Here is a 27,503-nt window from a genome sequence, read left to right as displayed (position 1 = left end):
CTTTCATGGGGGGTCACATTAGTAGCCGTTGAAAGCAATGATCTAATGGAATGCAGGGCATCAGGCAGTACCATTTCCCACTGTGTATTCTTAAGGTTCCGGGATGTCAAAGCCAACATAACTGCCTTCCAGATCACCCCATTGTATCGTTCGCACTGTCCATTACCCTGGGGATTATACGGGGTAGTTCTGCTAGTAGAAATTCCCCGACTCTGAAGGTATTCCTTCAACTGGGAAGACATAAAAGAACTTCCCTGATCCGAATGGATATACGCAGGCATCCCAAAGATGACAAAAAGTTGAGTCAGACATTTAATAACTGTAGCAGCTGATACATCTGCACAAGGAAAAGCAAAAGGGAACCTTGAAAACTCATCCACAACAGTAAATATATATCGATTCTGAGTCGTTGAAGGAAGAGGCCCCTTAAAATCAACGCTCAGGCATTCAAAGGGAGAAGTAGCCTTTATAAGATGAGCTCGTTGAGGCTTAAAGAAATTCGGTTTACACCGGGCGCAGACAGAGCATGACGAAGTCATCCACTTGACGTCTTCAACTGAAAAAGGCAAATTCTTACTGCGTACGAAGTGTATCATCCTCGTAACACCAGGATGGCACAAAGCATTATGAAGATTAATAAGCGTATCTCTGTGAAGCACAGAGCAATAAGCCCTCGACAGCGCATCAGCGGCAACATCATCCTTCCCCGGACGATAGACTATATCGAAATGATAGCATGCCAACTCGATCCTCCACCTCATTATTTTATCATTCTTAATCTTTCCGAAATGTTTGACATCAAACATGAAGGACACAGATTTTTGGTCAGTTACTAACGTAAAATGTCGCCCAGATAAATAATGTCTCCATTTACGCAGTGCTTCTACTATTGCGTACGCCTCTTTCTCTATTGACGAATGTCTCTGCTCACTATTGCTCAGAGTACGTGAGAAAAAGGCCACAGGTCTTCCATTTTGGTTCAGGGTAGCCCCAATTGCAAAATCGGAAGCGTCCGTCTCAATCACAAAGGGAACCTGCTCATCAATAGAATGCAAAACTGCTCCAAGGATATCCTTTTTAAGATTATCAAAACACATCCTGGCCTCCCATGATAGAGGATATGTCATAACCCGAATAAGGGGCCGGATCTTCTGCGAGAAGTTTGCAATCCAATTAGAATAATAAGAAAACAGTCCAACAACTCGTTGCAAGGCCTTAGAATTAGTAGGGCAAGGTAACTCAATCAGTGGTCGCAGCCGTTCTGGATCTGGTTTAATCTTGTTTCCCGAGATAATATACCCCAGTAAATTTACCTCGGTGGTCGAAAAGATACACTTCTCTTTATTGAAAGTTAAGCCAACTTTTTCCGCAACTTGAAGGAATCTTTCTAGATTAAAATCGTGCTCCACCCTTGATTTGCCACACACCGTGATGTCATCTAAATATGAGAAGGTGTCAGAGAGAGAGTTATCACTTATAAAAGCATCCATTGCCCGTTGAAAACAGGCGACACCGTTAGTAACACCAAATGGTACTCGGCAAAACTGGTACAGCTTTCCGCCAGCTTCAAAGGCCGTATATGGTTTGTCCCTCTTAGCGATAGGAATCTGATGATAAGCACTCTTTAGGTCAATAGTGCTAAAAACCTTATATTGAGATACTTTATTGATAAGCTCATCAATCTTAGGCAGGGGGTACGCATCTAATTGAGTATACCTGTTAATAGTTTGAGAGTAGTCTATCACCATTCGCTTCTTATGTCTCTCATTAGTGGTGACAACTACCTGTGCCCGCCAGGGCGAAAAACTAGGTTCAATGATTCCTTCCGATAAAAGACGTTGAACTTCAGAATTAATAAATTCTTTATCCTGACTGCTATACCTTCTTGACTTGGTAGCAATTGGCTTACAGTCCGGCATCAAATTGGAAAAAAGTGATAATGGAGAAATGAATAAAGAAGTTAATCCACAAATAGACAAAGGTGGCTTAGTTCCTCCGAAAGAAAGACTGAGGGACTCATGTAATTGAAGCACATCATGACCAATCAAAATGTCCGCACAGAGATTAGGCAGAACAGATAGGCGTATATCAGTATACGTATTACCTAGGAGAATTAATTCCACAAGGCAACAACCAGCTACTTGTGAGGTGAGAGTCGTCTGAGCCATACACACCTGATAGGAAACAGGCGAAATTTTCAAACGCTTCTCCCTCACAAACTGAAGACTTATAAAGCTCTCAGTGCTGCCCGTATCTATAAGGGCCTTCACTTCTAACCCATTAACTTGGGCCATAACTATAGCTTTGTTTAGGCCATGGGAAAAGGCGGCAGAAACTGATGCAATAAACGCCCTATCTAAAGGCTGAATGGTCGTAGAGGAGGCAACCGATTTGCAAACACGTGCATAATGACCTCCCTTGCCGCATTTACTACACACAGCCTCCCGGGCAGGGCACTTCAGACGGGGGTGCCGGGCGTTCCCGCAAAAATAACACTTCTGAATCCTAGAGGCAACAGCTGCCGAAGTAGAAACTGTTTCGGAATCTGGTAAACCACTCCTATTAAATCCACGTGACTCCCTTTCATCCGGAACTGCCGAAACCACAGTCGCAGGCCGATCAAAAAGAGCATAAGAATCCGAACTTCTCTGAGCCAAATCCAATGTAGAGGCTTGTTCAAAAGCACTAAGATCCAAGGTCTTATTTTCTAATATCCGCTGACGAATTGATCTAGACAGTAATCCATTAATAAATGCATCCCGTACCGACTCTTCCTTATGTTCTTCTGCAGACATGGCCTTATAATTACAGTTAGCACCAAGGCGCCGGAGTGCTTGTAAATAAGCATCCAAGGATTCTCCCGCCTGCTGCCTACGGGCAGATAAAAGGTGACGTGCAAATACCTCATTTTTGGGTTTAACAAATTTTTTTTCCAACGTAGCAATAGCCAATTCATAAGTTTCACAGTCCAAAATATACTTATACACATCCGGAGCAATGTAGTTGATTAGTGTATCCAACTTATTCAGAGATTGCTGATCCAACACGCCCAAAAAGTTTTTAAATGTACGATACCAATGTTTCCATTGATCATCCACTCTTGCAGAATTAGGGTCAGCATTAAATCGTTCCGGTCGAAGATATCGTTCCATTATAGCAAAAGGTTAATAAATTGAAATAAAGAGTAACTTGCCTTTCAAAAGCTAGGCTTTATTAACCTTAAAAAAACCAGCAGTACATGTTAAGCACCCAGTCTCAACCAAACTGTAGAAAACTGAATTTAAGATGGCTACCACAGGTCACATGGAATCAACTAACCAATAAGTTTACAGCATATATCTCAAGGCAGGAAAACAGGCAACCAATTACAATGCTTCTTATAAAACAAGAATAATCACCACAACATTGTAATTGATTTTTCAACAAAAGGGCATTGCCCCCATTCTTGGTGACTGATCATCTCCGGTCTTCCATTTTGAAGTTTAATGGTGAAATGGCTGCTTCCCTTTCAACAATAACTGTATAGAAAATAATGCAAGCTCTTGCATCTATCACACTCAATGCTGAGGATGGGATATTTTTCCATCCAGTGTCAACTAAAAAATATACTAAATGAAGTACAAGACAGATTATCGGCAAAATAAAACGACCTTTATTTTTCAATGTACCTTAATTCAACTTCAGAAGAAGAATATCTCTACAGTATCAGAGCAACTGCCACATCAACCATGTTATTTATGGGTTAAATCCCCAATTAAAAACGGATTATGGATTTAAATCCAGGTCCTAAAGTTGAAATGTGCTACCTATTTCAGCAAACAAAAATACCATAGTTGCACCATTCTTTTTCTGGTGAATTTTTGTGCTCAAGGTGAAAGAGGTCAGTGAAAACAATGGAACTTCCACTTTGGGCAATAAAGTTGTCAGTTTCCAACTTTGTGGTACTGGCAGGGAGCTTCATCTGCCAGAAGCACAAACTGGAACGCAAGGTGCATGTTGCACACAATCTCCTGACCAAATGGTCAGAAAATTCATGTGCACTTGAATTTCCAATATGTGCTGCAGACAGGCGAGGCTTTCTACTGGAATTGTGAAATGGGAAAATTACACCACCATTGCCAGCATTAACCATACCCAGAAAAGGTATACCTTGTTGATTAAGGGCCCCTCTACCTTGTCTCAACAGCATCCATTAACTATAACTTCAGAAGAGCATCCCCTATTGCATCAGTATGAAACTTTTCCATTTCCCCACACCAACCATACTTATGACTTCCCCAAGTAAGAGTTGGTATTTATTAATTTACAAGCAGTTTATTTTTTTTGCTGTGGGTAGCATCTATTAGAATATAGGTTGCAATTGCTCTATACTTTTTTTTTTAGTTGAGAAAAAAAAAGGTGAACGGCCAAGGCCATTGTAGGACACCACAGAGGGTAAATCAGGAAACAGCGATTAGGTAATGCCAAGCTTTAGCTTTAAAAGCCTGATGATTATAAGAGGAAGTAAAGATTAAAGGAAGTGAAGAGTCTGGTAAAGAATAAGTTAGCGTAGGATACTATGAAATAAATGTTGATTTCTACACACTTGGTTGTAGGGAGGAAGAACATAACAGCAACATTTGCAGCTTTAAAGGGGAAAATGGTCAAGTTCAGAGAAGCACTGATCATAGCAGTATCAAGAAAAGAAAGGTTGGATGGAGAAACAGAGGTTGGAGACTAGAGGCAAGAGAGGAATTGCCTATCAGATGACAAGCTTTTTCTTGTTCCAGGGTACAAAGCAGATGTTCGAAGAGCTTTTCAAGATATGGGAGCAGTATTCAAATTCTGGATAGACTTTGACTTCAGGGAGAGTTGGGAGATACTTGGGGAATAGCAGAAATGTTTGCCACAAACATTTGGAGGTAGCTTTAATAATGGAGGTTGGAGGAGATAGTGAGGCTAAAAATATCAACAGATGAAAAAGGATTAGTTAGTGCCCAAAGAGTTTTGCTTACAATCACCATCAAAAAAAACTTTCATCACAATAGCTGGTGAAAGAATATTATGCTAAATTACTGAGCTATGAAATCTACTTTTATTTTTCACATTTTATTCCCTATGTTCCTTATATCACACTGCAATTCTCTAACTGGGAGGGGGGCAGGGCGACAGGCCAATTGCTCCTGCTACTAGGATGTGCACAAGACAGCTCAGAGAGACCTGTTCAATTTTCCCTCTATTGATGCATGGAATAACCTAGTCATAACAATTCCAATGGAGAGGATTACAAACTTAACGCATGGAATAGTTTTGAGGTTATTTGTTCAATCCCCCACCTTCTGAATTCCCGATTTCTGCCACATTGTTAGGAGGAGGCAATCAAGTTTGGTGGCTCTCCACAGGGGTGGGGGGGGGGGGTTAAATAAATATTAATACATTTCATACACTACAATCTAAAATGATACCTTGAAGATAACCCTGATAGGGCCTTATTGAATACTTCTGGAGTGGTGTCATTTGAGGATGGAGCATCAGGAATATCTGAATCAGGTTTCAAGTCTGGATCGCCATCAACTTCCAGCCCTGCTCTATCATCGACATCAATCTCCTAGATCACAAAAGCAAATAAATTAACTGACAATGTATTGTACAAGGAATCAATTATTATTATTTATTTATTTTTTAAATTTTTTTTAAATAGCATGTAAAACAATTCAGAATCGTTCAAATCTTGGAGACCACTTGGAGATTGGTCTATCCGGCACGATTTGCATTTCTTGTGTGGTGTAGCCATGAGAGCATTTGGAAAAAAACAGCCAGAGACTATAATGATCTGAGAGCAAAGCACAAGGTAAAGGAGAGGAAGATTAGGAAAGTTAATGCATGGGTGCAAGGCTGGTGCAGAATGGAAGGGTTCACATTCTTGTAGTGAATTGTGGAATAAGGGAAAGCTATATCAAAGGGATGACTTTCACCCGATCCTTGTGAATCGTAACCGGAGAATCATCTGCAACGGCTTCTCTTCCTGCTCGCGCATCGTTACCTCCGATGTCCCCCAGGGATCTATCCTTGGCCCCCTCCTATTTCTCATCTACGTGTTGCCCCTTGGCGACATCATCCGAAAACACAGCATCAGTTTCCACATGTACGCTGACGACACCCAGCTCTACCTTACTACTTCTTCTCTCGACCCCTCCACGGTGTCTAAATTGTCAGACTGCTTGTCCGACACAATTCCAGATGAGCAAAAATTTTCTCCAATTAAATATTGTGAAAACCGAAGCCATTGTTTTCGGTCCCCGTCACAAACTCCGTTCCCTAGCCACTGACTCCATCCCTCTCCCTAACATCGGTCTGAGGCTGAACCACACTGTTTGCAACCTTGGTGTCATATTTGACCCGGAAATGAGCTTCTGACCACATATCCAAGACCGCCTACTTCCACCTCCGTAACATCGCCCGTCTCCGCCCTTGCCTCAGCTCATCCACTGCTGAAACCCTCATCCATGCCTTTGTTACCTCTGGACTTGACTATTCCAATGCACTCCTGGCTGGCCTCCCATATTCCACCCTACGTAAACTTGAGGTCATCCAAAACTCGACTGCCCGTGTCCTAACTCGCACCAAGTCCCGTTCGCCCATCACCCACGTGCTCGCTGACCTACATTGGCTAAGCAGCGCCTCGATTTCAAAATTCTCATCCTTGTTTTCAAATCCCTCCATGGCCTCGCCCCTCCCTATCTCTAATCTCCTTCAGCCCCACAACTCTGCCCCCCGCAGATATCTGCGCCCCTCTAATTCTGCCCTTGAGGATCCCCGATTATAATCGTTCAACCTTTGGTGGCCGTGCCTTCTGTTGCCTAGGCCCTAAGCTCTGGAACTCCCTGCCTAAACCGGTCCGCCTCACTACCTCTCTTTCCTGCTTTAAGACGCTCCTTAATACCTACCTCTTTGTCCAAGCTTTTGGTCACCTGCCCTAATTTATCCTTATGTGGATCGGTGTCAAATTCTTTTGTCTTAAAATACTCCTGTGCAGCTCCTTGGGACATTTACTACATTAAAGGCGCTATATAAATACAAGTTGTTGTTGTTGTTGAAGAGGGTAAACAGAGCAGTGAAGAAACATTTAAACTAATATGGCAGGGGATGGTAAAAATCTGGTTTGGAGACCTGAAAGGAAGAGCTAAATTAATGGGCCTCAATTTCCAATTGGAGACTTCCTGCGGGCAGGTGCCTCCGATCAGAAAAAATCCACGCACTTACCTGCTGACTCCATAGGTCCAGACACTTCTGATCCTGGGCATCTCCACTACAAAATGCGCAGAGGCCCAGGTATCCCAGGGGCGCATATGGTTCGCAAGCGTCCCTGGGATCACGTGGGCCATGGGGAACCAATCAAAGAAGGGAATCCCCCATCACACTTTTGACAGGTCTGTACGCACAGATCTGTCAAAAGTATGAATGGGGATCACTTAAAAAAAAGTTAAACATTAAACCAATTTTATTTTAAATCACATTTAAAATTAGTTAATTATATTAAATTAAATATTTTAAACAACGGGGCTAAAAATAAACTTACTTTTTTTTAAAGAATTTTTAAACTATAAATGAGTGAATTTTTTTTTTTTTTTTAAACTCTTATGCATGCTTTTACCAGGTGTAATATTTTTAAAGGCTTTCAGCAGGCGGAAGTTGTGCAGAAAGCGCAACTCTCTGCCCGCAGAGGATTCTTGACAGATCGCAAGTGCCAGGTTTTAGCGCATGTGCTTTGCATGCCTAAACCCGGCACTTGCGTGGCCCCTATGGGTGCGTACACACCTCAGACGCACCCATAGGGGTCACAAAATCCAGTCCATTAATGTTCTTGGAATAGAAGCAGAAGGCTTAGCAGAAATAGAGAAAAAATATCAGAAGGGAATGAAGATACCATGAGGTAGCAAATGATAAAAACACCATTGTAGAAGGGGCAAAGGATATTGGGAACAGCAGCATAGTGGCTATGTTACGAGACTAATCATCCGGAGACCCGAGTTCAAATCCCACCACGGTAGCTGTGGAATTTAAATTCAGTTAATTAAATAAATCTGGAATAAAAAGCTAATCTCAGTAATAGGGACCATGAAACTACTGGATTGTCATAAAAACCTATCTAGTTTACAAATGTCCTTTAGGGAAGGAAATCTGTCATCTAGCCTATACGTGACTCCAGACCCACAGCAATGTGATTGACTCTAAACTGCCTTCCAAAATGGCCCAGCAAGCCACTCAGTTGCACCAAACCGCTAAGAAAACAAGAAGAAGAATAAAACCGGACGGACCACCCGGCTTCGGACATGACAAAGGCACACCCAGCCCAGTCGACCCTGCAAAGTGCTCCTCACTAACATCTGGGGACTTGTGCCAAAATTGGGAGAGCTGTCACACAAACTAGTCAAGTAACAGCCCGACATAGTCATACTCACAGAATCATACCTTTCAACCAACGTCCCAGATTCCTCCATCACCATCCCTGGGTATGTCCTGTCCCACCAGAGGTGGTGGCACAGTGGTATACAGTTTGGAGGGAGTAGCCCTGGGAGTTCTCAACATTGACTCTGGACCCCACGAAGTCTCGTGGCTTCAGGTCAAGCATGGGCAAGGAAACCGCCTGCTGATTACCACCTACTGCCCTCCCTCAGCTGATGAATCAGTATTCCTCCATGTTGAACACCACTTGGAAGAAGCACTGAGGGTAGCAAGGGCACAGAATGTACTCTGGGTGGGGGACTTCAATGTCCATCACCAAGAGTGGCTCGGTAGCACCACTACTGACCGAGATGGCCGAGTCCTGAAGGACATAACTGCCAGACTGGACCTGCGGCAGGTGGTGAGAGAACCAACACGAGGGAAAAACCTACTTGACCTTATCCTCACCAATCTACCTGTCGCAGCTGCATCTATCCATGATCGTACTGGTAGCAGTGACCATCGCATAGTCCTTGTGGAGACGAAGTCCCGTCTTCACACTGAGGGCTCCCTCCATCGTGTTGTGTGGCACTACCACCGTGCTAAATGGGATAGATTCAGAACAGATCTAGCAGCTCAAAACTGGGTATCCATGAGGCACTGTGGGGCATCAGCAGCAGCAGAATTGTATTCCACCACAATCTGTAACCTCACAGCCTGGCATACCCCTCACTCTACCATTGCCATCAAGCCAGAAGACAAACCCTGGTTCAATGAAGAGTGTAGAAGAGCATGCCAGGAGCAGCACCAGGCGTACCTAAAAATGATGTGCCAACTTGGGGATGTTGCAACACAGGACTACATGCATGCTAAACAGCAGAAGTAGCATGCTATAAACAGAGCTAAGCGATTCCACAACCAATGGATCAGATCAAAGCTCTGCAGTCCTGCCAGATCCAGTCGTGAATGGTGGTAGACCATTAAACAACTGATGGGAAGAGGAGGCTCCATTAACATCCCCCATCCTCAGTGATGGGGGAGCCCAGCACGCAAGTGCAAAAGACAAGGCTGAAGCGTTTGCAACCAGCTTCAGCCAGAGTGCCGAGTGGATAATCCATCTTGGCCTCCTCCCGAGTCCCCACCATCACAGAAGCCAGTCTTCAGCCAATTCGATTCACTCCACAGGATTTCAAGAAATGGCTGAGTGCACTGGATACAGCAAGACTATGGGCCTGGGAATTTTGGAAGGTCAAAGTCAATGCATTCACTATATCCCTCACTCTACCATTACCATCAAGCCAGGAGACCAACCCTGGTTCAATGAGGAGTGTAGAAGAGCATGCCAGGAGCAGCACCAGGCATAACTAAAAATGTGGTACCAACCTGGTGAAGCTACAACACAGGACTACATGCATTTTAAACAGTGGAATCAGCATGCTATAGACAGAGCTAAGTGATCCCACAACCAACGGATCAGAGTAAAGCTCTGCAGTCCTGCCACCTCCAGTCGTGAATGGTGGTGGACAATTAAACAACTAATGGAAGGAGAAGGCATCCTCAATGATGGCGGAGCATAGCAAGAGTGCAAAAGCTGTGGGCCCCAACATCCCAGCTGTAGTGCTGAAGACTTGTGCTTCAGAACTAGCCGTGCCACTAGCCAAGCTGTTCCAGCACAGCTACAACACTGGCATCTACCCGACAATGTGAAAAACTGCCCAGGTATGTCCTGTCTACAAAAAGTAGGACAAATCCAATCCGGTCAATTATCGTCCCAACAGTCTACTCTCAGCAAACTGATGGAAGCGGTCGTCGACAGTTATATCAAGCAGCACTTACTCACCAATAACCTGCTCACCGCTGCTCAGTTTGGGTTCCGCCGGGACCACTCCGCTCCAGACCTCATTACAGCTTGGTCCAAACATGGACAACAAAAAAAAGAGTTGAATTCCAGAGGTGAGGTGAGAGTGACTGCTCTTGACATCAAGGCAGCATTTGACAGTGTGGCATCAAGGAGACAGAGTTAAATTGAAGTCAATGGGAATCAGGGAGAAAGACTCTCTACCGGCTATAGTCATACCTAGCACAAAGGAAGATTGTTGTGGTTGTTGGAGGCCAAGCATCTCAGCCCCAGGACGTTGCTGCAGGAGTTCCTCAGGGCAGTGTCCTTGGCCCAACCATCTTCAACTATTTTATCAATGACCTTCCCTCCATCATAAGGTCAGAAGTGGGAATGTTCGCTGATGATTGCACAGTCATCAGCGATTCCATTCACAACTCCTCAGATAATGAAGCAGTCTATGCCCGCATGCAACAAAAATTGTACGATATTCAGGCTTGGGCTGATAAGCGGCAAGGAACATTCGCAATACACAAGTGCCAGGCAATCACTATCTCCAAAAAAAGAGCATCTAACCACCGCCCCTTCACATTCAACAGCATTACCATCGCCGAATCCCCCCAACATCAACATCCTGGGGGGGATGTTGATCAGAAACTTCACTGGACCAGCCACACAAATACTGTGGCTACAAGAGCAGGTCAGAGGCTGGGTACTCTGCAGGGAGTGTCTCACCTCCTGACTCCCCAAAGCCTTTCCACCATCTACAAGGCACAAGTCAGGAGTATGATGGAATACTCTCCACTTGCCTGGATGAGTGCAGCTCCAAACAAGACTCAAGAAACTTGACACCATCCAGGACAAAGCAGCCTGTTGATTGGTACACCATACACCGCCGTAAACATTCACTCCCTCCACCACCAACTCACCGCAGCTGCAGTGTGTACCACCTAATTGGATACGTACCTGAAGGAAAAAAAAATTTCAGGGCCACAGGGAAATGCAGGGGAGTGGGACTAGATGAAGTGCTCTTCCAGAGAGCCGGCACAGGCTCGATGGGCTGAATGGCCTCCTTCTGTACTGTAACCATTCTATGATCTACAAGATGCACTGCAGCAACTCGCCAAGGTTTCTTCGACAGCATTACCCAAACCCACAACCTCTACCACCTAGAAGGACAAGGGCAGCAGGCACATGAGAACACCATCACCTCCAAGACACACACCATCCCGACTTGGAAATATAGCAGCGTTCCTTCATCATCACTGGGTCAAAATCCTGGAAATCCCTCCCCAACAGCACTATGGGAGTACCTTCACCATGCAGACTGCAGTGGTTCAAGGCGGTGGCTCACCACCACCTTCTCAAGGGCAATTAGACATGGGCAATAAATGCTGGCCTCGTCAGCGACGCCCACATCCCAGGAACAAATTTTTAAAAACACGCAAATAGAGGTAGCTGGGAATCAGTCACTGTGTGTACAGTGTGTCAGTAAAATACATTGTCATTTATCTCATTGTTGTTTGTGGGACCTTGCTGTACATACATTGGCTGCCATGTTTTCCTACATTGCAACAGTGATTACACTTGAAAAATTCATCATTGACTGAGAACGCTGTGGGATATCCTGTAGTAATAAACTACATCATCTGGCGATGGATGAGAGAGGTGCTCCATGATGATGACGACATTAAGAAGAGAAAGAACTTGTATAAATGCTGACTCACAACAAGGCGTGCCAGACCCACCCCTGCTCGCCATCCAAAATGCAATTGGATGCTGCTTGGCCTTTGCCATGACGTGCCCTGTTGTAGCTGCTCGTTGTTAAGAACATAAGCACATAAGAAATAGGAGCAGGAGTAGGCCATTCGGCCCTTCGAGCCTGCTCCGCCATTCAATGAGATCATGGCTGATCTTCTGCCTCAACTCCATTCACCGGCCCTATCGCCATATCCCTTGATGCCCTTACTAGTCAGAAATCTATCGACTTCTGTTTTGAATATACCCAATGACTGAGCCTCCACAGCCCTCGGGGGTACAGAATTCCAAAGATTCACCACCCTCTGAAGAAATTTCTTCTCATCTCAGTCCTAAATGGCCTACCTTTTATCTTGAGGCCGTGGCCCCTGGTTCTAGACTCCCCAGCCAAGGGAAACATTCTCCCAGCATCCATTCTATCAAGCCCTGTAATAATTTTGTATGCTTCAATGAGATCCCCTCTCATTCTTCTGAATTCAAGAAAATACAGGCCTAGTTTACTCAATCTCTTCTCATATGACAGTCCCGCCCAGGAATCCATCTCGTGAACCTTCTTTGCACTTCTTCTATGGCAAGGATAGCCTTCCTTAGGTAAGGAGACCAAAATTGTATGCAGTACTCCAGGTGTGGTCTTACCAAGGCCCTATATAATTGGAGTAAGACTTCTTTACTCCTGTACTGAAATTCTCTTGTAATGAAGGCCAGCATACCATTTGCCTTCCTAATGGCTTGCTGCATCTGCACATTCACTTTCAGTGACTCATGTACAAGGACACCCAGGTCCCTTTGAGCATCTGCATTCCCCAATCTTTCACCATTTAGGAAATACTTTGCCTTTCTGTTTTTTCTACCAAAGTGGATAACTTCACATTTATCCACATATATTCCATCTGCCATGTTCTCGCCCACTCACTGAGCCTGTCGCGATCCCCTTGAAGCTTGAAGCCTCTTCACATGATCTTCACAATTGACACTGCCACCTAGCTTTGTATCAGCAGCAAATTTGGAAATGTTACATTTAGTCCCCTCATCCAAATCATTGATATAGATTGCGAATAGCTGGGGCCCAAGCACCGATCCTTGCGGTACCCCAATAGTCACAGCCTGCTATCCTGAAAAAGACCCGTTTATCCCATCTCTTTGTTTTCTGTCTGCTAACCAATTCTCAATCCAAACAGAATTCCAAAGATTCACCACCCTCTGAGTGAAGAAATTTCTCCTCATCTCAGTCCTAAATGGCCAACCCCTTATTCTGAGACTGTGACCTCTGGTTCTAGACTCCCCAGCCAGGGGAAACATCTTCCATGCATCTACCCTGTCAAGCCCTGTAAGAATTTTGTATGTTTCAATGAGATCACCTCTTATTCTTCTAAACTCTAGAAAATATGGGCCTAGTCTACTCAATCTCTCCTCATAGGACAATCCCCCCCCCGTCCCAGGAATCGGTCTGGTGAACCTTTGTTGCACTCCCTCTATGGAAAGTATATCCTTCCTTAGGTAAAGAGACTAAAACTGTACACAATACTCCAGGTGTGGTCTCACCAGGGCCTTATATAATTGCAGTAAGACGTCTTTATTCTTGTACTCAAATCCTCTTCTAATAAAGGCCAACATACCATTTGCTTTCCTAATTGCTTGCTCTATCTACATGTTAACTTTCAGTGATTTGTGTACAAGGACACCCAGGTCCCTCTGAACACCAACATTCACCATTTAAAAAATACAAGTTTTCCCCATCCACTCGGGCTGTGGGTGGCACTGGTAAGGCCCCATTAATTGCCCACTCCAGTTGCCCTAAGAAGCTGCTGGCGGTCCTTCCTTTTGAACCGCTGATGTAGCTGTTTGATACAATTGAGTAACTTACTGGACACTTCAGAGACAGGTAACATAACATTCACCATCACTCATGAAGGACTGTAGCTATACGCAGGCCAGACCAGGTAAGGATGGCAGATATCCTTCCCAAAATATTGGTGAACTTGTTTTTAATGAAACTCAGATAGATTAATGGTCACTTATCTCAGTTCTTTTTAAATTCCAGTATTGTTTAAACTGAATTTCAATTATTAAACTGCCATCTGAGCTCATGTTCTCTGGGTTATTAGCACAGCCTCTGGATTTACTCGTCCAGTAACATAACCACTATACTATTCTAACCTGACGGTTGAAATCTACTCCATTAAATGGCCATTTCGCTCATTGCAATTTGTTGCTGGGTTTGTCTACATTACAACAGTGACTGCAACTCAAAAGTACATGAATTGTGTTATAAAATGCAAGTACTCTGCTTTTCTATTTTTCCTACCAAAGTTGTTGACTGGGTTTGCTTTCTTCTGCTGGCCTGGAGGGGTTATACTGATTGGTCAAGCTGACCACAATGACAGCTCCCCTCTCCATGCAATGTTGCTGGTGTTTCCAAACTTGCATGTTCTGCTTAACATTTTACCAACAAATGCACAAAAAAGGTTGAAGTACACATGCATACACTATGCAAATGAGAGTATTGAGATCATATGCCCAACAATGGTGTCTATTACTCATTTTTTATTTAAAAATGCAATTAGCTGTATTTGGATTCCCAATTCGCTACATGTAGCTAGTGGCTAACAAATTGACAACCCTGTTCTAGGCAGTATATGAGGCATCCTTGTGCAAATTCACTATTACAGTTTGCAGTAACAACACAGACACAAGAATTATATTGAAATGCTGCAAAAGGGAATTTGAAAGTATTCCCATAGAAATACCACATGAATATTGTACTATTGTAACCTTACATGTTTGCACGATAACACAATTGTGTTTGGACATAATGTTTACATTTTTGGTGATTTTCTTGGGTGGAGGGGCGGTCATCAAGGCAAATGATGATGTTAGAGCTGGCGTAACTTAACACATCCCTATTTCAGTCACCCCGTTCCCTCCACTCTGCCCCAACAATCAAGAACACTGTATTAGAAGTATAGATACGTACTGAGACATACACAAACATTTGCCACTCATTGATAGTACTGCAGTTAAGTACACATATGCCCTCAGTCTAGTACTACGTGTAGTGTATGTAACCGTCCACCTTTAAGAGAACTATTTTAGGTGTTGCACTACTTTATCTTGGCTGCGGTATACTGTAATACCGGGAGTGACCACACCGGTATATAAGCGCTGTGTAAGGATTTATTGGGCAGATTCGCCCTGACCTTCGAATAGTAAAGTCCTGTTAAAGTTACTCTTGTAGTCTGTGTATTAATTCACCATATAACCCACAGACTTTACAGTGGCGACGGGTTCGATCTTACCCTGCGGCAGCGACACACCTGAAGCAGTTAACGAGCGTCGAGAAGAGGCACCCGCCCTCGTCGTTCTGCTGAGAGAAGACTCGAGTCTGCAGAGCAAGGAAGAAGGAAGGATTCAGACACGAAGCCTTCCATCAGCAACAGGCTGTTATTGTCCCTTCTGCCACGGCGGTGAGTGAGCCGATCAGCCAAGAGAAGCAAGTCGGCCACGTTGACTGTGAGTAGGGGGAAAATAAAAAGAAACGGAGGATAAGGGCGGTGAACTCGACCACGGTCGGGGGAAAGGAGCCGGACAGAAGTCGGGCCCAGAGGCGCTGAGACTGGGGCAGCGTAGGGCACGGAAGCCGCGGTACAAGCGGGAACGCAGCCGGTGTGAGAGACCGGGCTACAAGCGGGAACGCAGCCGGTGAGAGAGACCGGGCTACAAGCGGGCTGGGAGACGCAACAGCGTCGTGAGACAGCTAGACCGCGACCGGCGAAAAAGGCCGGGCAGCTACCGAGGCCACGAGGCGCTGCGACCGGGATCGTAAGGCACGGGAAGATATAAAAATAAATTAAACCGCGGAGAACTCAGCCGCAGCCGGGGGAGGAAAGGACCGGACTGCGAGAGGGCGGGGAGGCATGATTGGAAGCCGCTGAGGGAGAGACAGAGCCGAGTGAAGGGGGAACGGGACCGAGCGAGGGAGACCGAGCGAGATTCCGCCCAGCGGCTGGAACTGTTCGCCGCAAACGGGTTGTCCCCAGCGCCGGTTGCCGGCCGAGAAAAGGGAACAAGGAACGCACTGAAGCCGGCGCGCAGGCTGCGAACTCCGAAAGCCAGCGGTCGTCGCCCGAAGGAAAGCTTACCCCTCCCGCCAGGGGAAGAAACGCGGGAAGCCGCCAGTAGGCGGGGGAGAAGACAGAAGCGGGAAACCGCCATTTTGAAAGTGGGCGGGGAAGAAGACAAGCGCGGGAAACCACCATTTTTGGAAAAAAAAAGTAACGAACAAATTCGTTGTGGTTTCTCAAAAAGATAGTGAAGATGCCCAAGCATGGTAACATCAACAACTTCGATTCCGAGGTGGAAGATTGGGCCACGTACGTAGAACACATCGAGATATATTGTGAGGCCAATAAAATAGCAGATGATGATAAAGCTCTCACCTTATTAAACGCAATGGGGGCGAAGACATACGGGCTATTGAAGCATCTTCTATCACCAGCTAAACCGGCGGATCAGACTTTCGCTGATATTGTTGCTGTCTTGAAGGATCATTTGAACCCCACACCGCTGATGTTGGCGGAACGATTCAAATTTTATGCGAGAACGCAACGGAAAGAGGAAAGCAACGCAGAATACTTGGTCGAACTGCGTAGACTAGCGAAATACTGCCAGTTTGGGGAAAATCTGACAGAGGCATTGAGAGACAAGTTCGTGTGCGGGTTGTCGAAGGAAGGAACACAAAAGCGACTGCTCGAAGAGAACGATCTTACACTTGACAAGGCTGTCCTTATTGCAGCATCACACGAAGCAGCCGCGAGAGGCACTGCGGAAATGCAGCTGAAGGCAGCGGTACTCAGCGTGGATCAAATGACTTCGGGTACAACAAAATGTTATCGTTGTGGGAAGACAACACACGACCAGAACCAATGCTGGTTTAAAAACCAGGAATGTAGAAAATGTGGCAAGCTTGGTCACATAGCTAAAGTATGCCGGTCAGGAAAGAAGACCAACAACAGAAAAAAGTCACCGCAGGAAAAGTACAGCAAGGTACACAAGGTGGCTGAGAAGAGTTCAGATGAACAGAATTCGGATTCAGACCCGAACGGCCAGGAACTGGGTAGTCTGAGAATTCACAATGTGAGTAAGGAAGCTGACCTACAAACTATCTGGGTCACACTAAAAGTAGCCGGAGTCCAAGTGAAAATGGAATTGGACACAGGATCAGCCCTCAGTCATAAATCGAAGGGATTACAACCGGCTATTCTCACATATACCCTTGAGAGATACCAAGATCGTATTGCAGACATACACGGGGCATAAAGTATACCCCATGGGAAAGATACAAGTCAAGGTGAGAGACAGGGGCAAAGAACACCAAGGAATGGACTTATATGTACTACCTGAGGGAGGTCCACCACTCCTGGGACAGGAGTGGATCAGGGAAATAAACATGGAATGGCACTACCTAAAAGCAATAACGAGTGAGAACTCGGTGAAGACAATCAGCTCAGACTCTGAAACGGATGACGACAAGACCAGCCCAGGTGCGAAAGTCAAGTCTAAAATGGACTTGCTGACTAAGGTTGGAAAAACGAAGGAGTGCATAAATACTAATGCTTCAAAGGAGAACAAAGTTTCAGAACAGAATTCCACTGAACAACAACATAGTTTGGCAGAGAATTCTGAGTCTGTCCAGTTTACAGACATGCACAAGTCTGAGGAACACCGGGCTCGAACTCAACTCCATTTCAAATTACAACAGCAATTAGAACAATTGAGTTGCCGTCTCGAGCAAGAGATAAAAGCAATGAAAACGTTCTTTGACACAGAGTGGGAGAATCTGGAAAGACAACAGAAACAGCTGAGGGAGAAAAGGGAGCAGGAGCACACAAACCGTCTGCGCAAGGAGGCCAAACGAATCAAAGCTGATTCGGTTTCTGAAGGTGCGTGCTCTAATCTGGTGGAGCAAGATGTTCAGCAACTGAAGGCGCTTGTTAGCAGATTGCAGGCAGAAAAGGCTGAGTTGGTCGCCATGAATTCCGAGCTCCTACTGAAGTTGGGTGCAGCATCACCGGACGATTCATTTGTGGAAATTCGAATGGTGGAGGCTGCGGATGATGGCGAAGTAGAAACAGCAAAGGAGCCCCAGGGCAAGGTTATAAACAGCCCTGCAGCTACTGGGAAACAGATGAGGTCAGAAGAGTCAACGGTCAGCCAACTCCTTTATATGCTGAGGGACAAGGCTCTGAAATGGGAACAATTTGGACATGAGTCTAAATCTTCAAAGGAGAGGGGTTTGGAGCTCCCAAAAGTTATTGGAATAGCTGAGGTTGCAACACAGACTGAGAAGATGGCAGCAGAGCAAACCTTGGATGCCAAAAGTATGCTGACTCACGTCAATGTTGAACAACAGAATGCTGAAACAGCTGCTCCAGTAGAGGGATTGAATAATACAATCAATCTCCCGTTGAAGTTGAAGTTGAAGTATTGAAATCACGAATGAGGTCAGTAGTAAAAGACTTGCAGGAAGCCCAGAAAAAGCTGGATGAAACTGAACGCATGAAGAAGTCTCTTCAGGAAAGATGTCTGGATTTGGAACAAAAGCTGGCTAACGTCCAGCTGGGTATGGAGGAAATAGAAGATCCTCTCGCTGGCCTAGCTCAGGACGACACCGAATATTACCATGACCTGTTGGACGACACCAAATATTACGATGACCTGCTCTGCCCAGCTTGTGATGAAAACTCCCAAAGTGCAGAAACCATGACGAATCACCTAAAGTCTAAGGAACATCGGGAGATGGTGGCGCTACTACGGAAAAAGGAGGACGAGAAGGAGGAACGGTGCATGCAGCTGGCAGCTGACAGTGGAGCCCAGAGAGTCTCCAAGAAGCAGAAAAGGAAAAGACGAAGCAGAAGATGATGACCATCTGAACCATTATCACCTCTACCAGGTCACGCACGTGGTCTCTCCGTACGGAGCCAAATCAGTTTGGAAGTAGAAAAACTTCCCAAGGTACTCAAGCTTTTAAAAGTCAACAATGCTGGTTCAGAAGTGACGAAAGTTCAAGCTGTTAAGTCCAGTGAAGGACTATTGGATGAGTCACTCCAGCAACGTGAACCGACTACACCGAGACTGAATCTGTGAACTGTTTCCCGCAGAGACTGAATCTGTGAACTGTTTCCGCAGAAACTGAATCTGTGAACTGTTTTTACATGAAGTTGGATATATGTTATGTTTAATGGGGAATAAGTATGTTGTAAGCTAAAAAGGGAGGATTGTAGTGTATGTAACCGTTCTACCTTTAAGAGAACTATTGTATGTAACCGTCCACCTTTAAGAGAACTATTTTAGGTGTTGCACTACTTTATCTTGGCTGCGGTATACTGTAATACCGGGAGTGACCACACCGGTATACAAGTGCTGTGTAAGGATTTATTGGGCAGATTCGCCCTGACCTTCGAATAGTAAAGTCCTGTTAAAGTTACTCTTGTAGTCTGTGTATTAATTCACCATATAACCCAGACGTTACACTACGTTACCTGATTTTTTCCCTCTTCCTGCTCAGTCTCTCAACAAATTAATTTTTATTTTGATTGGCAAGCAGTGGAAATAGTTACAATAACATTATTCAAAAATATTCACATGCAGTCCAATTAGCTCCATCTATTACATGGTTCAGCTCTATTACACACCCGTGTTCTACATAAATTAAGCTATATCAGCAGACTGCAAATCTATGTTTTAATTTGGCAAATGCAGGATTTCACCCATAAAACCAATTATTAAAAAAAACACAACAAATGCTGAATAGAAAACTAGGACATTATTTTTCATCCTTTACAATGAACTGCAGTCAGTCTTAATTAAGCTGCTCTGCATTAGTCCCAATTAAAGCTTTATTTAAACCTAATCCCAATTGAATAGCCTAGTGTTAACCTCATTGCCAGATGAGAGCATCCTTACAGAACTCCAAAACCCAACAACAGGCTGACGTGTATTCTGCTGCTTCTCTTTAGTAAAACAAAAACAAATACATACAGCACTTGTCTGAATTTGCCATTCTGCTGTCTTACGTGTTCAATAATAAGACATTTAGTGTGTAATAACTGATGCTGTAAAAACGGTGCAACGGGTTTGAGGTTTTTGCCTAGTTATAAATGTAAAATATTATTTTGAAAATCTGAATGCCCAGTTTTTTCACTGCCATCCTGTAATTGACCAATCTCTAGGAAGTTATAACAGTTATGGTCTGTTAAATTTGTAAAAAATAATTCTGTAATCCTTTACATAAATATTTTGGCCAAACTATGGCCCACAGTCCAGATTTGGCGGTTTGAGAGTTCAGGATGAGGCCCATGAAGTCCCAGTCTGAATCCATATTGTCTGTTCCAGTCAGGTTTGTCTTTTTGAAATTGATGAGACTAAAAAGTTGCTACCGCACTAGTGGAAAACAGGTGTTCCTTTTCTAATTTACCAGGCTTGGAAATTTCAAAAAAACTGAACAGGATGAAGACAAAGTTTTAAAGCATGTAGCCATGAATTACATAATAATCCAGCTCAGAGACAAGAGCAAGAAGTACCAGTAACATAGAAATGCATAGAGGTTACAGCATGGAAACAAGCCACTTGGCCCAACCAGTCCAGGTCGGCATTTACCCTCCACACAAACATATTTCAACAGACAACCAGGAGGACCAATGATGCAACCAGCAAGGAGGGTGAACTGAAGAGCAGCAGTGGAAAGAGGAAATCCAGGAGCGCCTGCAGCAAAAATGTGAATGGACAGCAGGGGAAAGAGGAGCAAAGTTGATATAGTCTTTATATTGACTGCCCTCTGGGAACTTTTATTTTTAATTACTATTTGGAAAGTTATATACTGTATCCATTTGTTCAACTGGGAAATAGCCAGAAAAGTTCCTATTTCAACATGAAGCGTTCCCCAAATCTGATATTTTGTATTGTAATAGCTGATCTTGCCTTCACCGAACTGCCATAAACTCTCCAGTACAGGTCAATGGATAGCAAGCAAGAGCCCCGAGATCAATACCAATCATAATGCCCTTATCACCACATTGGAGTTGATCAAATAACTCTGGATAACCAAGACATCAACCCGGAAAAGAAAAAAGTCTTGCATTTATATAGCCCCTTTCACAGCTTTAGGAAGTCCCAAAGTGCTTTACAGCCAACAAAGTATATTTGAAGTGTAGTCACTGTTGTACAAACGTGCAGCCAATTTGCACACAGCAAGCTCCCACAAACAGCAATGTGATGATGACCAGATAATCTGTTTTAGTGATGGTGATTGAGGGTTAAATATTAGCCAGGACCCCGGAGATAACTCCCCTGCTCTTCTGCGAAATAGTGCCATCGGATATTTTACATCTACCCGAGAGAGCAGACAGGGCCTCAGTTTAACGTTTCACCCGAAAGACAGCACCTCCGACAGCATCAGCATAAACTTTTGTGCTCACGTCTCCAGACTGGGACTTGAACCTACAACCGTCTGACTCAGAAGTGAGAGTGCTACCAACTGAGCCATAGCATGACATCTTCCTGGTCTGTAAAACTCAGTACAATTACTACTAAACTAAGGGAGCCAGGTAGCACAATTTTAATATAAACTACAATCACTGGAGTCCAAGGTAACAAAAGCTACAATAGCAGCATTAAATTCAGATAACTTCTAACATTATTTATAAAGAGAACTTCCTTGTCATAGCTCTGCCATTGTACCATCAGCAATTAACTGCTACACATAGGTCCACATATTAGGTAGATAAAAGCTATCCACCTAAATACTTGGAATCTTTCGTCTATATTGTCCCTTTGTGTTGGTAGGAAACTGGCAATTCCTAAGCAGTGCTATGTTCCATATTATATAGATCCAACACTTTAGAATATTTTAATACTGAACATAGCAGCTCCAGCAGTACAAATTTAGATTCTCATACCAGGGGCTAATGACTGAATATCAACCTCAGTCATAATTTTGAGAGTGCTCAGCCAGGCTGCTACGTGGTACAAGACCCAATGAAGAGGAGTCCTCCATTTCATAGGCAAGGTGTCTTGCACAGTCTTTAACATGATAAATGGCTATTTAGACAAGGTACTGGAGGAATGCTGGCACCTGTGGAAATGCAACTAGGATGCCTTCAGAAAAGAGAAGGGAGGAAACGTGATTAAAAAAGATGCCCCAGTATTTCCAGTTTATTCATACCAATTCAAGAGTTGACAGGTGAATTTACAGTTTAAAAAAAAATCACAGTTCTGAAATCACAGTAATAAATCAAATGCTGCTGGTACTGCATCAGTAGATGCAATAACATTGTTAGATATCTCCATATATAAAAATATACACAACTCTTCACCATCAGGGGTATATGGCAGCCGTTTGTCTCAAAATATAATAGTGTAATTTCCAAAGCAGTTCAGTTACTTTGCCATGCTGCTACGTGAGTGGCTGAAGAGTCCAATTCTTGAGCGACAGTGCTTGCCACAGATGGTGCAGCATGAGTCATAAGGTCAGATGATGAAGCCTGCGCAGTATTAACTCTTGAAACCAATGCACTTTACTCTATTTTATTCTCTTTCCTCTCTCATCCACCTCTCTTCAGCCTCTTTGACTACTTGATGCAGCACAGCCCTTCAAGTGTGGTCAGTTGTTAGCCAGATCTACCCAACTTGTGGTAAGAAAGAACTTGCATTTATATAGCGCCTTTTATGACCACCGGATGTCCCAAAGCGCTTTACAGCCAATGAAGTAATTGTTTTTGAAGTGTAGTCACTGTTGTAATATAGGAAACACGGCAGCCAATTTACACATAGCAAGCTCCCACAAACAGCAATGTGATAATGACCAGATAATCTGTTTTTGTTATGTTGGTTGAGGGATAAATATTGGCCAGGACACCAGGGATAACTCCACTGCTCTTGTGATACTTGAGGTATCACCATTAAATATTTTAAAGTCCCTCTTACAAATGTCTTTGAACTTGAGCCCAAGTCAGCCCATTGGTTTACAGATGCTTCAAAACCATACAGGAAATCCTTTGGAATATGCCATCTTCCTCTGATATAGATGACCAAGCCACTGGAGGCAGCTATGTTTGAGAAGAGTTATTAGACATTGCAACTTAGCTTCCTCAGGTACTTTGGTGTCAGGAACTTTATCTTCCCACTTGATAAGTGGGAAGATAAAGTTCCTGATGCTCAGTTTGGGTTCCGCCAGAATCACTCAGCTCCAGACCTCATTACAGCCTTGGTCCAAACATGGACAAAAGAGCTGAATTCCAGAGGTGATAATGACTGCCCTTGACATCAAGGAGTACTAGTAAAATTAAAGTCAATGGGAATCAGGGGGAAAACTCTCCACTGGCTGGAGTAATACCTAGCACAAAGGAAGATGGTTGTGGTTGTTGGGAGGCTAATCATCTCAGCCCCAAGGCATCGCTGCAGGAATTCCTCAGGGTAGTGTCCTTGGCCCAACCATCTTCAGCTGCTTCATCAATGACCTTCCCTCCATTAAAAGGTCAGAAGTGGGGATGTTTGCTGATGATTGCACAGTGTTCAGTTCCATTCACAACTCCTCAGATAATGATGCAGTCCATGCCTGCATGCAGCAAGACCTGGATGACATTTAGGCGTGGGCTGATAAGTGGCAAGTAATATTCGTACCACACAAGTGCCAGACAATGACCATCTCCAACAAGAGAGAGTCCAACCAGCTCCCCTTGACATTCAAAAGCATTACCATCGCCGAATCGCCCACCATCAACATCCTGGGGGGGGGGGGGGGGGTGTGTCACCTTTGACCAGAAACTGAACTGGACCAGTCACATAAATACTGTGGCTACAAGAGCAAGTCAGAGGCTGGGTATTCTGCGGCGAGTGTCTCACCTCCTGACTCCCCAAAGCCTTTCCACCATCTACAAGGCACAAGTCAGGAGTGTGATGGAATATTCTCCACTTGCCTGGATGAGTGCAGTTGCAACAACACAAGAAGCTCGACACCATCCAGGATGAAGCAGTCCACTTGATTGGCACCCCATCCACCACCTTAAACATTCACTCCCTCCACCACCGGCGCACCGTGGCTGCAATGTTTAAATGTTTACCATCTATAAGATGCACTGCAGCAACTCGCCAAGGCTTCTTCGACAGCACCTCCCAAACCAGTGACCTCTACCACCTAGAAGGACAAGGGCAGCAGGCGCATGGCAACATCACCACCTACAAGTTCCCCTCCAAGTCACACACTATCCTGACTTGGAAATATATCACCTTCGTCATTTTGCTTTTTGCTCTTAGGCATGCAATATTAAAGAGTTTTCCATCTAATCTTGTATGGAGTAACCTCACCTCCTGCACTAGATGAGAAAGCACAATGCATTTGCAGGGACAAGAATATACCTCACTCCCACAAAATTTTCAGTTTGAACACTTATGTATTTTGCAGTAGAATGTATTACATTCTTTAGTGACAGTTGTAGTAGTAGGTATACTATAAAATGCACCTAATTTTGCACTGCTTAAAGACGAAAGAGAAAACTTACTTGCAGAGAAGTGACGTGAACCCAACATCATTAGAACCTGCAGAATTAACTCAGCACAGCACCACCAACTGAATGGCCCATAAAGTTGCTGTGCACAGGCACGAGGAGGGACAAGCTCGCCTCCCAATTTCTAAGTTAGCGATCCCAAGAAGCATACATGCCAATCTGGAAATCAAGCAAAAACTGACCAGCAACTTCAAAATAGCTGCCAACTGAAGAGCAGCTCTGACATACAAAAACAAGTAGTTACATGTATTTGCAGATGTACCCAACATTACTTGTATTGAATAGAAAAAATACATAAAAGCCTGAAGAGGGAAATCCAAATGGTGCAAGTACAAAATTGGTGATACATTTCTATGGAGAGATAGGGAAATGCTGTCTCCAAAAATTTTGAATTTAAAAAATGATGCATTCTGGTTCATTCTAAACACATTTATACCTCACAATTGTTAGATTTTAAATTTTCAAAACAGGAAAAACAGTGATGTTTAGATTTTTTTTAATTTTTTAAAAATAGCCAACAAGAGCATCTGTTGCCCAAAAGTTACCTCAAGTCACTCTCCCACTCTACCCACCCCCAAGTTCAGAGATACCATTCTTCATCCAACTCTCCACCCTCTCAGACACCTTCGCCTCCTTCAACCCTCCCAGTTCATACGAGCCTTCTACAACCCCTCTCCCTGCCATTCAACCTGGCATAATTCTTCCATCACCACCCACCCCCGCAATCTACTGTAGTACTCTTCTCACACCCACATCCCACCCGTTCAAGTTGTGACACTCTTTATAGCCCTCAGTTCATGCTCCCACTATTCTTCCTTCCCTCCTACTCCATCCTCAAAAAGCTTCACCCTTCCAGCCACCGTCTCCTTCCCTCTCTCCTTCCTTGACATTCATTTCACCCTTTACTGGATCATTCCTCTCTGCAACTTCTACCTGATTTCTGCCGCAAATGGACCAGACCACTCTCCCTCCTGTCCCCGAGAGGCAGAGATCCCTTCCATTAAAAGCAGCAATCAGGGACAGGCACTAAGGAAATTTAAGGCGGATGTCAGGAAGACCTTTTCTTACACAAAGAATGATCAATATATTGAATGGACTTCTTGGACAGAGCATCGCATCGTGGGAAAGGCCCAGTGAGAGCATTTAAAAAGAGCGTGCGAGAAAAGGAGTAGTGACAGCACTGAAACAAATGGAGTGAAGAATCTGAAAAGTGACTTAGCTAACATGGAGGAAGCAGCAGCGGTGCCTGTGGAATAAAAACTAAGTGTTCAATTATTTATTCATGCTTTAATATTTAACTGTATAGTAGATTAAGGGGCTACTTAACTTAAAAAATAATACATAAGAGGCAAGGACAAAAACCATTCTATCAGCTTTAAGTAAATAGATGTAATAGACTAAATATACTAAACTGAACAATAGAAGTAACAAATAGAAACCAAATTAAATCCATCTGATAATCATAATTAATAAAAGTGAATCAGCACTGCGATAAAATAATTAAATATATATATATGGATGGATAGATAATGGCAGCACAGGCAGTGGATCGGGACTTCAGAATGTGGGAACTTGTGGACAGTTCCAGATGACCAGACTTGTGGGAAATGTCTATGTCCTGAGTCACTCCGGCTCAGTCGATGAGTTTGAGCACGAAGTAGGGACACTCCAGCATCATAACAACAACTTGAATTTATAGAGCGCCTTTAACGTAGTAAAATGTGGACGGGTTGAGAGAGGCGGTGGTGAGGTAGAGCTGGGGGTCGTCAGCGTACACGTGGAAACTGATGCTATATTTTTGGATGATGTTGCCGAGGGGCAGCATGTAGATGAGAAATAGGAGGGGGCCAAGGATAAATCCTCTGGGGGACACCAGTGCAGGAGTGGGAAGAGAAGCCATTGCACGTGATGCTTTGGCTACGATTAGATAGATAAGAATGGAACCAGGTGAGTGCAGTCCCTCCAAGCTGGATGACAGTGGAGGAGAAGCAATGGAGGAGGATGGTGTGATCAACTGTGTCAAAGGCAACAGAAAGGTCGAGAAGGACAGTCGCATAGGATGTCATTTGTGACTTTGACAAGATCCGTTTTGGTACTCTGGCAGGGGTGGAAACCTGATTGGAGGGATTCAAACATGGAGTTCCGGAAAAGGGCACAAATTTGGGAGGCGACAGCAAGTTCAAGGACTTGAGAGGAAAGGGAGGTTGGAGATGGGGCCTTAGTTTGCAAGGACAGAGAGGTCAAGGGTTGTTTTGTTGACGAAGGGGTGATGGGGGCAGATTTGAAGGTGAGGGGGACAGTATAGGAGGTTAACAATCTTAGCTAATAGAGTCAGAGTTATACAGCACAGAAAGGGGCACTTCGGCCCATCGTGTCCGCGCCGGCCATTAAGCCCTATCTATTCTAATCCCATTTTCTAGCATTTGGTCCATAGCCTTGTATGCTATGGTGTTTCAAGTGCTCATCTAAATGCTTCTTGAATGTTGTGAGGGTTCCGGCCTCTACCACCCTTTCAGGCAGTGAGTTCCAGATTCCAATCACCCTCTGGGTGAAAAAGTTTTTCCTCAAATCCACTCTAAACCTCCTGCCCCTTACCTTGAAACTATGCCCCCTGGTTATTAACCCCTCTACCAAGGGGTAAAGTTCCTTATGGGGAGGCAGTGGCATAGTGGTTATGTCACTAGACTAGTAAGCCAGAGGCGCAGTCAAATGCTCTGATGATATGGGTTCAAATCCCACCACGGCAGCTGGTGGAATTTAAATTCAATTCAATTTAATTCTGGAATTAAATGTTAGTCTTAGTAATGGCGACCATGATACCATTGTCGATTGTTGCAAAAACCCATCTGGTTCACTAATGTCCTTTAGGGAAGGAAATCTGCCGTCCTTACCTGGTCTGGCCTACATGCGACTCCAGACTCACA

General features: G+C 44.3%; 1 protein-coding gene across 3 annotated transcripts in view; it reads right to left on the bottom strand.

Moving 5' to 3' along the window:
- Positions 1-27,503, bottom strand: part of cds1 (CDP-diacylglycerol synthase (phosphatidate cytidylyltransferase) 1) — a 159,587-nt gene that overhangs the window by 101,890 nt on the left and 30,194 nt on the right. For 2 of the 3 annotated variants that reach the window (XM_085963471.1, XM_085963461.1), the window contains exon 2: positions 5,445-5,587. The exons of the other annotated variant lie outside the window; for it this stretch is intronic. In XM_085963471.1, coding sequence (XP_085819597.1) covers positions 5,445-5,587 — 143 coding nt within the window. The remainder of the gene's footprint in view (positions 1-5,444; positions 5,588-27,503) is intronic. 3 annotated transcript variants of the gene reach the window in all.

The sequence above is a fragment of the Somniosus microcephalus genome, chromosome 2 (assembly GCF_052327205.1).
Source record: "Somniosus microcephalus isolate GS21.2 chromosome 2, FLI_Smic_1.0, whole genome shotgun sequence".
NCBI lineage: Eukaryota > Metazoa > Chordata > Chondrichthyes > Squaliformes > Somniosidae > Somniosus > Somniosus microcephalus.
This window is presented reverse-complemented; position numbering and strand designations above follow the sequence as displayed.